Consider the following 12,415-nt stretch of genomic DNA (forward strand, 5'->3'; position numbering starts at 1 on the left):
TCACATTTAACATAATGTTTTCCAGGTTCATCTGGGTTGCTCTAAATGACACTGTTTGATTATTCTGATAGCCGAAGAATATTCCCCAGTGTATGTATGTGAGAGTTTCTTGATCTCTTTATCTGTGGGTGAACAGGTAGGTTGAATGTATAGCCAGTAGTGGGACTGCTAGATGGTATGGTATTTCTTTTTTTTCCTATTGTTTGCAGGACCCCCAACTGTTTTTTATAGTGTTAATACCAATTTACATTTCCACAAACAGTCCCCCTTTCTGGAAATTCATACCAGGAATTTTCTTTTTAAATATTTTAATCTTTTTGTGATGTTCATTCTAGTTGGAGTGAGATAAGATCTGAGTGTGGTTTTGATCTACATTTTTCTCATGAGTAGTAATGTTAACCACGTTTTTATAAATGTTGAATCCGTTTTCTGTCTTCTTTGCACAAATATCTACTCAGGTTATTTGCCCAATTTTGGTCTGGTTATTTCTCTGTTGTTTTGGTTTTATGCCAGCTGTTAGTGTTACTGGCTTGTGCCTTTTCAAAAGTAACCTGTTATCCACTGTATGTTTGCCCAAACTTTTCTTATAAGTTTTAGTATGCCTTTTCATTTTGTTCGTTGTTTCTTTCCTTTTTTGGGCACAAATTCTTCAGTTTGATGCGGTCCCACATGTGTATAATTTCTTGGTTAGTGTGCTATTGGTTACTAATCAAGAAAAAAAAATCACTGCCAAAGCAGTCCATTGTCAGTGATTTTTCCCTTGTATTTTTGTTACTTTTTGCAAACCATGAGCATACATCCAAGTTTCCCTAAATATACACACACTCGAGGTTGTGTTTATAAGAGCTTTATGGTTGCAAGTTTTGTGAATTATTTCTGCATTATTTAGTACCACACTTTTTGTATTATTTAGTACACTAAATATATTTTGTATTATTTAGTATAAATACAAAATAATACAAAATAAAAATATTTTTTATTATTTAATACACACTATTTGTATTATTTAGTACCACACTTTTTGCAAACCGTAAGCATACATCCAAGTTTCCCTAAATATACACACACTCGAGGTTGTGTTTATAAGAGATTTATGGTTGCAAGTTTTGTGAATAATCTTTAATCCTTTTGAGTTAAAGTGGTTTTTTTTTTGGTACCACAAGAGTCCTGTATTATTTAGTACAATAAGAGTCCTGTATTATTCTTTTGCATATGGATATCTAGTTTTGGAAACCTTCCCCATTGTGTTGTGTTGGTGGTGTTTCGAAAAATGTGTTCACTCTGTGTAAATTTGTGTTTATTATTGAGCGCCCTCATTTTGCTCACTGGTCTGTGTTTCTCTGTGTATGCCAGTAACATATGGGTTGGTTAACTAGGGATTTTCATTTAATTAGAGCTCAGGGAGTGTGATGCAGCCCATATGGTTTGTATTTCTCAGGATTGCTTTAGAAATTCAGGGTGTTTCATATTCCCACATAAATTTTGGCGTTGTTTCTTTGTATTTCTTAAAACACTATTTGCCGTATACTAAGTGTATATAAGTAGAGGGTACAAGGAAGATTTCGATATATATATATGTTGAGTAATGAAAAAATCAGGTTATTTAGCATCTCTTCACCTCATAGTTACTACTTTTTGAGTGGTGACAACATTCAGAATCTTTCCTTCTAGCTACTTTGAAATATATGATACATTTTTATTAAGGCTAGTCACTCTGCTGTAGAATAGAAGACCAGAATTGATTACTGTCATCTAAGAGTAACTTTGTACCCATTACTGATTCCTTCCCAGACCCTCTCCACCTCCCCAGCAGCCTCTGGTAATCCCTATTGAACTTTCTACTTCTAGGAGATAAAGCTTTTTTCAGTCTACATGTCTGAGATCACGTGGCATGGGACTTTCTCTACCAGGCTCATTTGTTGGACCTAATGTTCTCCAGGTTTCTTCATGTGGCTGCAGATGGCAGGATTTCCCAAAGCTTTATGGCTGAAACATATTCCGTGGTGTATCTGTATGGCAGTTTCTTCATCCCTGCAGCTGTGTACGGACAGGTAGGTTGGTTTTGTACCTTGGCCACAGTTAGGAGTGCTTTAGTACCCATGGGAAGGCGGGTAACTCTCTTCAACCTAGGGATTTCAAGTGCTTTAATTGTGGAACCAGTGATGGGGCTTCTAGCTGACATGGTAGTTGTACTGTGAATTTTTTCAGGAACCTCTAGCTGTTTTTCATAGTGTGTATACTAATTTACATCCCCACCAATAGCATTTAAGAGGTTTCTCTTCTGTAAGTCTACACTGGCTGTCACCTTTAAAAATTTGTGTTTTGTTTGTTTTTGGTAGTATTCATTCTGAGTGGAATGAGATGGACTCTTAGTGTGGTTTTTGTGGACATTTTTGTGAGGATTGGTGATGTCGAGAAAGTTATTTGAGAAATCCCCACATCGTTTTCCATGGTGTCTGAACTAGTTTGCATTTCTACCAACAGCAGACCAGCATCCTCTCCTCCTCTGCCTCGCTGGCATTCATTCTTGTGGACTGTGTCATAATTGTCATTCTGACCAGTGTGAAATACTATCTCATGGGCCTTTTGCTTTGCATTTCTCTGATGATTACTGAGGTAGAAAAATGTCCTGTCCGTTGGTTGCTATAAACCTTCCTTTGAGATGTGTGTTTTCATGCCCTTTGCCCTTTCTTCACTGAGTTTTCGTTTTGCTGATTTATTTGCTTAACATTTTTGAGGTAGATCCTGGATATCAGACTTCATGAGATGCATATGTGGGGACATTTTCTCCCATTGTGTAGGCTTTCTGTTTACTCTGTTGGTAATTTCTTCTGCTGTTCAGCAGCTCTTTTGTATATTAGGTCCCACTTGTCAATAATTGTTTTAGTTGCACTTGCTTTTGGGGACTTAGGCATATCCATGCTGTGCCAAATCCTCTGTCAGGAAGTGTATTTCCTAGGTTCCCTTGCAGGCTTTTAATAGTTTGAGGTCTTGCATTTACAGCTTTCATTCATCTTGAGTTAATTTCTGTACATGGTGAGACACAGGGGCCCACAGTTTTTCTTCTGCAACTGGCTAGCCATTTTATCCCAGCACCATCTATTGAGAGGAGGGAGTTCTTTCTCCAAAGCTTGTTTGTGTGGCTTTTGTTGAAGATCAAGAAACAGTGTCAACCTGGTGTTTGATGTCCAATGTTCACCAGGCTCCAGGTGGACACCTCTAGAAATAGATCTTTACAGATGAGAATCTGGAACTGGTTTGCTGACCTGTTTTAGTCAGAATGAATTCCTGACCTTCTTGTCAGGAGGAGACAGAAACCTGATCATCTGTAGTGTACGGTGGTATTGCGATTACTTAAATCATCAAATGTGGTTATCGGGAATGATGTGTTTTTTCAAGTGGTATATGAGAGGTAAAATTGCTATTGTAGTTGACTGTTGCAGTTATAATTTTGTCAACATGGTCTGTAAGAGTGCAATGGAGTCGGCCCGGCGCAGTGGCTCACGCCTGTAATCCTAGTACTTTGGGAGGCCAAGGCGGGCCGATCATGAGGTCAGGAGATGGAGACCATCCTGGCTAACACAGTGAGACCCCGTCTCTACTAAAAATACAAAAAATTAGCCACGCGTGGTGGCACACGCCTGTAGTCCCAGCTACTCGGGAGGCTGAGGCAGGAGAATGGCGTGAACCTAGAAGGCAGAGCTTGCAGTGAGCCGAGATTGTGCCACTGCACTCCAGCCTGGGCGACAGAGCAAGACTCCATCTCAAAAAAAAAAAAAAAAGAGTGCAATGGAAAGCTGGTACAAAATGGACATTGTTTAAAGACCAAAACAACCACACTACTTTGCTAATCCCTATCAGCTAAAGCCTAGAGAATATATGAGGCATAGGTTTACATGGTGTTTGACTAAGGCATGCAGAATATAATCTTGACATAGGCTAAGTTTATTAACATGGATACATAGAGATTCTGAAGTTAAAGTCTTAGCCCAGGAAGTTAGAAGGGGTGCTCAAGTTTGTCTGACAGAAACTGTGAATCCACACTGGCCTGCTTATTTTGAGGTTGTGTTGCCAGAGCTTTCCTAGCATAATAAAGAGAGGTGCATACAAAGGAATAGGAATAGTAGGAGGTGGGGGTAAAAATATCAGGTGTGATCCACATGCCAAGCCGACCCCCACTGTGTCCCACAGGAAGCCCCAGAAGATATTTCTCTAAGAAATCAAGGATTCGTTTGTTGGGGAGGGCTGCTGGCATGCTTGAAAAGTACTGTGACGGCTGAATTTTGTGGGCTTGGGGAGATTGAGGTTTCTCTGATTTCAAGGGGAATGATGTGATCCTAGAGTTGCAAAGAACAAGTGACAGTGGAGGCGCTTATGCTTTGTGACTGCACTAGAGACAAGGAAGGCACAACTAGAATAATGGGGAGCAGGAATGGAGTGGCCAACAGAATATCTGACTGCTAGGGATCTTTGATGAAGGCTGATTCTCAGGGAGTGAACTAGATCAGTGACCAACCATTTGTCTTTATATAACTGGGTAATGTGGATGGATTCTAATAAAGGGACTACTTACAGCACAGCAGGAAAGACACAAAGGAACCAGACAGAAGAGTGTAAGTAGTAAGGGGCCAAGCAGTCACCTGACTAGAGACAGTGCCAGCTTGCCAAGAAGGCCCCAGACAGAAGCTGTGATCTTCAGCAAAGGGACACAGTCTGCCTGTGCTGACCCTGCAGGGGCAGAGGTGGGGGATAAACACACTCTTCTCTCACCTATCTTCTGTCACCCCCTCCATTAGCTGAACCCCAGTAAAAGCATGAGGGTAAGGGAGATCTCTGCAGTATCCAATTCAGGTGAGTCTCCTAAGGAAAAAAGCAGAACGTAGAAAAATTAAGAGTGGGTCTAGGGAATAAAATAGAGATATGCACCGGAGTATGATGATGTGTCTGGGAAAGAATATACAAATACTTTTAAAATTACTAGACAATAAACCTGAGATGACACTAATACAGGTAAATCTCATTTAATGGTAACATATTCCAAGAAATGCATCATTACGTGATTTTGTGGCTGTGCGGACACCATAGAGTGTAGTTTATACAAACCTAGACAGTGTAGACTACTACATACCTAGGCTATATCGTACAGCCTATTGCTCCTGGGCTACACACCTGTGCAGCATGTCACTGTGCTGAATACAGTAGGCCAGTAGTCCCCAACACCCAAACCATGGACCAGCACCGGTTCGTGTCCTGTTAGGAACTGGGCACAAAGCAGGAGATGAGTGGCTGGCCAGCCGAGCATTACTGCCTGAGCTCCACCTCCTATCAGATCAGCAGCAGCATTAGACCTTCACAGGAGCGCAAACCCTATTGTGAACTGCACATACAAGGGATCTAGGTTGTGTTCTCCTTATAAGAATCTAACTAGGCTGGGTGCTGTGGCTCATGCCTGTAATCCCAACACTCTGGGAGGCCGAGGCAGGTGGATCACAAGGTCAAGACAATCCTGGCCAACATGGAAACCCCGTCTCTACTAAGAATACAAAAATTAGCTGGGTGTGGTGGCGCATGCCTGTAGTCCCAGCTACTCAGGGGGCTGAGGCAGGAGAATCACTTGAATCCGGGAAGCAGAGGTTGCAGTGAGCCGAGATTGTGCCACTGCACTCCAGCCTGGTGACAGTGGGAGACTCAATCTAAAAAAAAAAAAAGAAAAAATAGAATCTAATGCCTGATGATCTGATGATCAGAGGTGGAACAGTTTCAGCCCAAAGCCATCCCCACTCCGTGGAAAAATTATCTTTCACAAAACCAGTCCCTGGTGTCAAAACTTTGGGGACCACTACTGTAGGCAGTTATATCACAATAGTAATATCTAAACATGGAAAAGATACAGTAAAAACATAGTACATTGGGAGACCGAGGCGGGCGGATCACCTGAGGTCAGAAGTTCGAGACCAGCCTGACCAACATGGAGAAACTCCATCTGTACTAAAAATACAAAATTAGCTGGGCGTGCTGGCGTGGGCCTGTAATCCCAGCTACTCGTTAGGCTGAGGCAGGAGAGTCACTTGAACCCCAGAGGCAGAGGTTGCAGTGAGCCAAGATCGTACCATTGCACTCCAGCCTGGGCAACAAAATAAAACTCCTTCTCAAAAAAAAGAAAGAAAGAAAGAAATATATATATATTACAAAAGTTAGAGAGAGTGGTACACCAGTATAGGACACTTAGCATGAACAGAGGTTGCAGGACTGGCAGTTGCTCTGATGGGTCAGTGAGTACTTGGTGAGTAAATGCGAAGGCCTAGGATATTACTGTACATAACTATAGACTTTATATGCACTGTACACTTAGGCTACACTAAATGTATTTAAAATTTTTCTTTCTTTAACAAGTTCATCTTAGCTTATTGTAACTTTATAAACTTTTAATTTTTTTAACTTTTTGATTCTTATAATAACACATCTTAAAACAAAAACACATTGAACAACTGTACAGAAATACTTTATATCCTTATTCGATAAGCTTTATTTATTTTTATTTTTTATGTTTTAAACTTTTTTGTATTAAAAACATACAAACACACACACTAGCTTAGCCCTGTAAGGGTCAGGATAATCAATATCACTGTCTTCCATCTCCAAATCTTGTCCCAGTGAAAGGTCTTCAGGGTCTTCAAGGGCAATAACATACATGCAGCTGTCATCTTCTATGATAACAAGGCTTTCTTCTGGAAGAACTCCTGAAAGACCTTCCCGACGCTGTTTTATAGTTAATTATTTTTAATGAGTAGAAGTACTACACTCTAAAATATGAATAAAATGTATAGTATTGTAAATACTGTTGATCCTTGGACAGTGCAAGGGTTAGGGGACCAGCTCCTGTGCAGTTGAAAATCCATATATAACTCTGGGCTATCCCCAAACTTAACTACTAATAGCCTATTAACTGCAAGCTTTGCTGATCAAATAAACAATTAATGCATACTTTGTTAATTGTATACTGTATTCTTATAATAAAGAGAAAAGAAAATTCTATTAAGAAAATCATAAGGAGGAGAAAATATGTTTACTGTTCATTAAGTGAAAGCGGATCATCATAAAGGTCTTCGTCTGCATATTCATGTTGAGCAGCCTGAGGAAGAGAAGAGGAGAAGTTGATCCTGTTGTCTAAGGGGTGGGAGAAGCAGAAGAAAATTTGCATATAAGTGAACTTGTGCATTTCAAATCCATGCTGTTCAACGAGCAACTGTACATAAACTAGTCACATGGTCATTTATTATCATTACCAAGTATGACATATGGTACATAATTAGATGTGCTAACCTTTAATGCCACTGACAAATGTAGTGGGTTTGCTTATACCAGCCTCACTGCAAACACATGAGTAATGCGTTGTGCTATGATGTCATCATGGCCACAGTGTTACTAGATGGTAAGAATTTTTCAGCTCTGTTATCTTAAGCGACCACCATTGTTTGCAGTATAGCATTTACCAAAAAACCATTATGCCACACAGGATCATATTTGGGGCTTTTAGTATCCCCTGTCCCCAAGATCCTTCTATTCAAAATGTGAGCTCATGCATGGTTTAAAATTTGTGATGCTGTGCAGTGGACACATGGGGGATTGACATATTTTTTTCTTTACTTTTGAATAGTTGGATTTTTTTTTTTTTCAAGACAGAGTCTCACTCTGTCGCCCAGGCTGGAGTGCAGTGGCGCGATCTCAGCTCACTGCAAGCTCGCAAGCTCTACCTTCTGGGTTCATGCTATTCTCCTGCCTCAGCCTCCTGAGTAGCTGGGACTACAGGTGCCCACCACCAGGCCCAGCTAATTTTTTATAGTTTTAGTCGAGACTGGATTTCACCGTATTAGCCACGATGTTCTTGATCTCCTGACCTCGTGATCCGCCCACCTTGGCCTTCCAAAGTGCTGGGATTACAGATGTGAGCCACCACGCCCAGCCGAAGATGACTTCTTAAAATAGACACAAAGTATGAAAATACTTGTAGCCCAAGTAAATTCTTATTAGAGGGAATCCACTGAAGAGGAGTAATCATATGCATACAATGACATGTTATATAATAGATGTTAGTCAGCTGATACTTGTTCAATGGGCTCATGGACAAATGCACATAATATTAAGGTTAGAAGGTATTCACGACTTTACATAATCAAATTGTATCTGGACCAATGTAGAACAACTAAGGCTAATATGACAGCCTTCCCTCAGGGGCTACCCAGTCAACTTGCAGATTGACGACATTGAAACCCATCCCTCAGGGATTTTGTTCTCACCGAAATAGACACTTATTCTGGGTACGAACTCACCCCTTACATTTGCAATTGTTCTGCTGGTACTACCATGAGTGAACTTAAATAATTTGTTATTCACCATCATGATATCCCATACAACATTGTTTTTGACTAAGGAATTCATTTCACTGCAAAAAAAATACGGTATTAGGCTCATGTTTGTGCAATTCATTGGATTTACAACATAATCCCCATCACCTAGAAGAATCTGACATGATGGAATGGAATCATGTAACTCAGTTAATGCTCCCAGCTGGTAAACAACACATAGTGAGGTTGGGATGTTGTCCTACAGTGTGTGGTATAAACTTAGAGTCAGTGACCACCGTGTAGTGTTATTTATCTTACAACATAAACATATGAATCTGAAAGTCAAGGGGAGGGGGCTCCCTGCACTATTATGCCTAATTTGCCCTTGCAGACTTTTTCTTCCCTTTTGTGAAACTTTGGGTTCTCCTCATTTAGAGATACTGATTCCCCAGGGAGGAAACTAACTTTTTTTTTTTTTTTAATTTACAAAAGGTAGGCTACGTTTATTAGAGTCACACACAGTTGACTGTCTCAGTGTGACTCAAGACCACAAAAAAACCATTTTTCCTTCACTTCTGAGTCCTGGGGTTAAGACCTAGACCAGCAAGCATACTGCTTGGGGTCCCTTCACAGGTTTACAAGTTTTTCATTGAGGGCAATCTGTGACTGTGTGAGGTTGGCCAGGTAGGTCACCATCAACAGGTCATTGATGTTGCTGTGGAGCATGGTCTCGAAGTCATCGGGAACTATTTTTGGTACTTGGTTAACCAGGCTCATCAGGAAGTGGCCCACCTTCCTGATGGTATTGTCAGCTGACACCTTTCCAGATAGTATATCCTCTGCATATTGCAACACTATGCTCAGGGCATTCTGGATGCGAGCTGATGCCCCTGCTACTTGCTGCAAGTCACTTGAGAGTCCAACCACTCTGTTGGGGCTAAAGCAGGTCTTCATGATCAGGTCAACTCTGATGCATTCCGTGTCATAGTATGCGTATTTCACTGTCAGAGGTGTGAACACTCCCACGGTCCTCCCAGGGACACCCATTAAAGTGCTGACATAGGCTTTGATGCTCATATGGCCGTTCTGGAGACTTGTGTCCACAGTGAGGTGGATGGGGTTGGGGGCCTCTCGGCTGCAGTACTCATGGATCAGCACAGAGTGCTCTGTGATGTCATGGCCTGCAGCGTACCACCCCAAGATGAGCTCATTTGGAGAAACTTTTTTATGCAGTTCATACATGTTCTTAGCAAATTCCATGTCAACAGCCACTTCATCTGACTCATTGTGTGACACTGAAAAGCAATTGGTGACCTCCACTGAGTGTTTGTTGACAGTTCCCAACAGGGTCCCGATAACTCGGGCAGCACCCTTGTTGCGTCTCTCGTAGCTGTCCACAGTGGAGGCCAAAATGACTGGATGCAGCCTGACCACACGGCCACCAGGGAAGGGCCCTGGAAGAGCAGGACCAAGCAGAGCGGGTGCTGGGGTCTGTGCTGGAGCTTGCACTGAGGCCAGGGTCTGGCTTTAGATGACAGGTTTCATTAAGTGGAAGCTGAAATACCATTTGGGGATATTTAGTTCTTCTGGAAACTAACGGTAAAGAAAACAGCAGGCCTATTAACAGGTAATTGATCTAGAGATAGCCAAGGTGAAATTGGGTTTCTCTATTCAGTAGGGGCGGGGAGGACTATGTGTGGAACACAGGATTATCTCAGTCATTCCATGTGTGATAGTACATGAAAGAGATGAGCAGTTGTAGTGCTGTTCACTGTGCAAAAGTATCCCTTCTTCCTAACGTGGGAGGGCTGCTTTTGCAAATATGTCTGTGCTATTTCTCACTGGTCCTGCCTCTTCTGTTCTTGGAATCAAGCTCAGTCCATGACAGATCGCACTACTAGCTGAATTTCTTTATTAGTCCTATCACAAATGAAATTTTGTATTAGCACCTCAGGGGATTTCTTTAATTTTGCAAAAGTATGTCATCCTAATTTATTATTTTTTTCCTAAGATCTGGCAATGAGCATCGGTTCTCTGCTTCCTATCTTACCCTGCTCACTCACAGCTGCTTCAGGTGACCTCCTTTTTAGGTTCAGAGTTATGGCTGACCTCTGCTTTAATCAAAACGAATGTATTTTGGTTTCTCATTTTGTTTATTGCTTCTATCTTCAAATTAGAAATCCTAGAGCTCATTAGATTTACTTTTATGTTTATTTTTGAAAGAGCATCCTGCTCTGTCACCCAGGCTGGAATGCAGTGGTACAATGACTGCTCATTGCGGCCTTGACCTCCTGGGCTCAAGTGATTCTCCTGCCTCAGCCTCCCAAGTAGCTGGGATTACAGGCACCTGCCACCACACCTGGCTAATGTTTGTATTTTTAGTAGAGACAGGGTTTCACCATGTTGGCCAGCTGGTCTCGAACTCCTGATCTCAGGTGATCTGCCCACCTTGACCTCCCAAAGTGCTGGGATTACAGGTGTGAGCCACCGTGCTCAGCCGATTTTTATGACCATGAATGGGGACAGATTTCTTAAACAGATCACAAAGAGCCATAGTTCTAAGGGAATAAATTGATAAATTAGACTATATTCAAATTAAGAATTTCTGTTTATTAAGAGACACCACTAAGTGACAAGACAAGTTGCAGAGTGGAAACAGATCTATGAACACATAGAACTGACAGAGGGCTCACATCAACAATATGTAAAGAGCTCTTAAAAATCACTAAGAGAAAGAACAATGGGTAAAACACTTAAATGTGTAATTTATAAAAGCAAAACTTGAATGTGTTCAGCTTTCTTAATATTCATGTAAATGCAAATTAACATCACAACAGGATAACATATCCTCCAAAACGGCTAAAATGTAAAAGATAGAACACCAAGTGTTGGAGAGAATCTGGAGCAACAAGAACTCTCATCACTGCTGGAGGGGATACTGTGTTTGGCATTGAATAATGGTTCTAGAAAGGAGCACATTTAGGACTCAGGTATTTCACTCTTAGGATAACAGAAACGCACACACATCTGCATCAAAAGACATCTATGGAAATGTGTGTGGCATCATTCTCTGTCATTGGAAAAATATCTTGAAACAAAACCCAAATGTGACTTATGTTTTCCAGCTTGGAAGCTGTCACTCCTGTCCTCACAACAACAACAAAAAACACCTTGAACAAACTGAAAATTACAACTTTTCTTAGATCCATCAGAGACTTGAGGTTAACGGGGCAAACCGTTATCCCCCAAATTGAAGAGGCAGTGAGTCCTAGCCTAACAGGATCGGAGGCTGGCCACTGGAGCCAGAACCACGGTGGGAAGACTTACATGTAAACAACAAATCGCTGGAGGCTCCATGCGCATAAACTTGAGAATTAAGAATTAAGGGAGCCCAGTCTTAGGGGGCCCTACACTTTCATGAACCTCCAAGAGCTCTGCCAGACGCTGTTATGCACACCACAGAAAAATTCCCTCCTGCTTCCCACAGGGAAGGGGAAAAGTAACTACTTTGAAATACGCCCTGGGTGTTCCGTTCTCCTTAGCAAAAGCCTGCCCCAGGGAAACTATTTCACAAGAGTCTAACCACCTTGGGCTTTAGCAGGGCCTAACACATGTTAGAATAAGAATAAAAGTTGCATCAAACTTTTCTTCAGAACCCATGCAAGCAAGCAAGAAAATTCCACCAACCTAAAATTCTGTATCCTGCAAAATTATCTTTCCAAAGTGAAGAAAAATAAAGACTTTCTCAGACAAACACAAATTTGCTGTCAGTAGATCTGTCAAAATATTAAAAGAAGTTATCCAGAGAGAAGAAAATGATATAGGCTAAAAACTTGGATCTACATAAAGAAAAAAGGTTTTAGAGAAGGAAGAAAGGGGCTTCCTGCCTCCCTCCTCCATGGGGCACTGGTGCTATGCCCAGCACCCAGATGCCCCTACCCAATGCTGAATAAGAACACAGAGCACCGTGAATGGCTGGCTCTAAAAGGAAAAGTGGAAGACTTGTGTTCTCAACCCACAGCTGCTACTGCTACATTTAAAGACACTGCAGTGAACACTGTAAGTTCTCT

The 12,415-nt window shown here is 41.4% G+C and overlaps 1 protein-coding gene across 1 annotated transcript; it reads right to left on the reverse strand.

The window, feature by feature from the left end:
- Window positions 1-8,810: 8,810 nt before the first annotated feature.
- Window positions 8,811-11,388, reverse strand: LOC134757413 (eukaryotic translation initiation factor 3 subunit F-like). The gene is made up of 2 exons (XM_063699357.1): window positions 11,369-11,388; window positions 8,811-9,870 (listed from the first exon to the last, which is right to left on the reverse strand). The coding sequence occupies exons 1-2, from the start codon at window positions 11,386-11,388 to the stop codon at window positions 8,973-8,975; spliced, it is 918 nt and encodes a 305-aa protein (XP_063555427.1). The 3' UTR covers window positions 8,811-8,972.
- Between the last annotated feature and the right edge of the window lie 1,027 nt (window positions 11,389-12,415).

The sequence above is a fragment of the Gorilla gorilla genome, chromosome 17, assembly GCF_029281585.2.
Source record: "Gorilla gorilla gorilla isolate KB3781 chromosome 17, NHGRI_mGorGor1-v2.1_pri, whole genome shotgun sequence".
Taxonomy (NCBI): domain Eukaryota; kingdom Metazoa; phylum Chordata; class Mammalia; order Primates; family Hominidae; genus Gorilla; species Gorilla gorilla.

What these genes read in the sequence shown, in the direction of transcription:
- LOC134757413 (XM_063699357.1), bottom strand. Translation starts at nt 11,388, where the DNA reads ATGTCTTTTGATGCAGATGT. An exon ending in ATGTCTTTTGATGCAGATGT is followed by an intron (nt 9,871 to 11,368) that starts GTGTGCGTTTCT and finishes TGTCATCTAAAG; the next exon opens with CCAGACCCTGGCCTCAGTGC.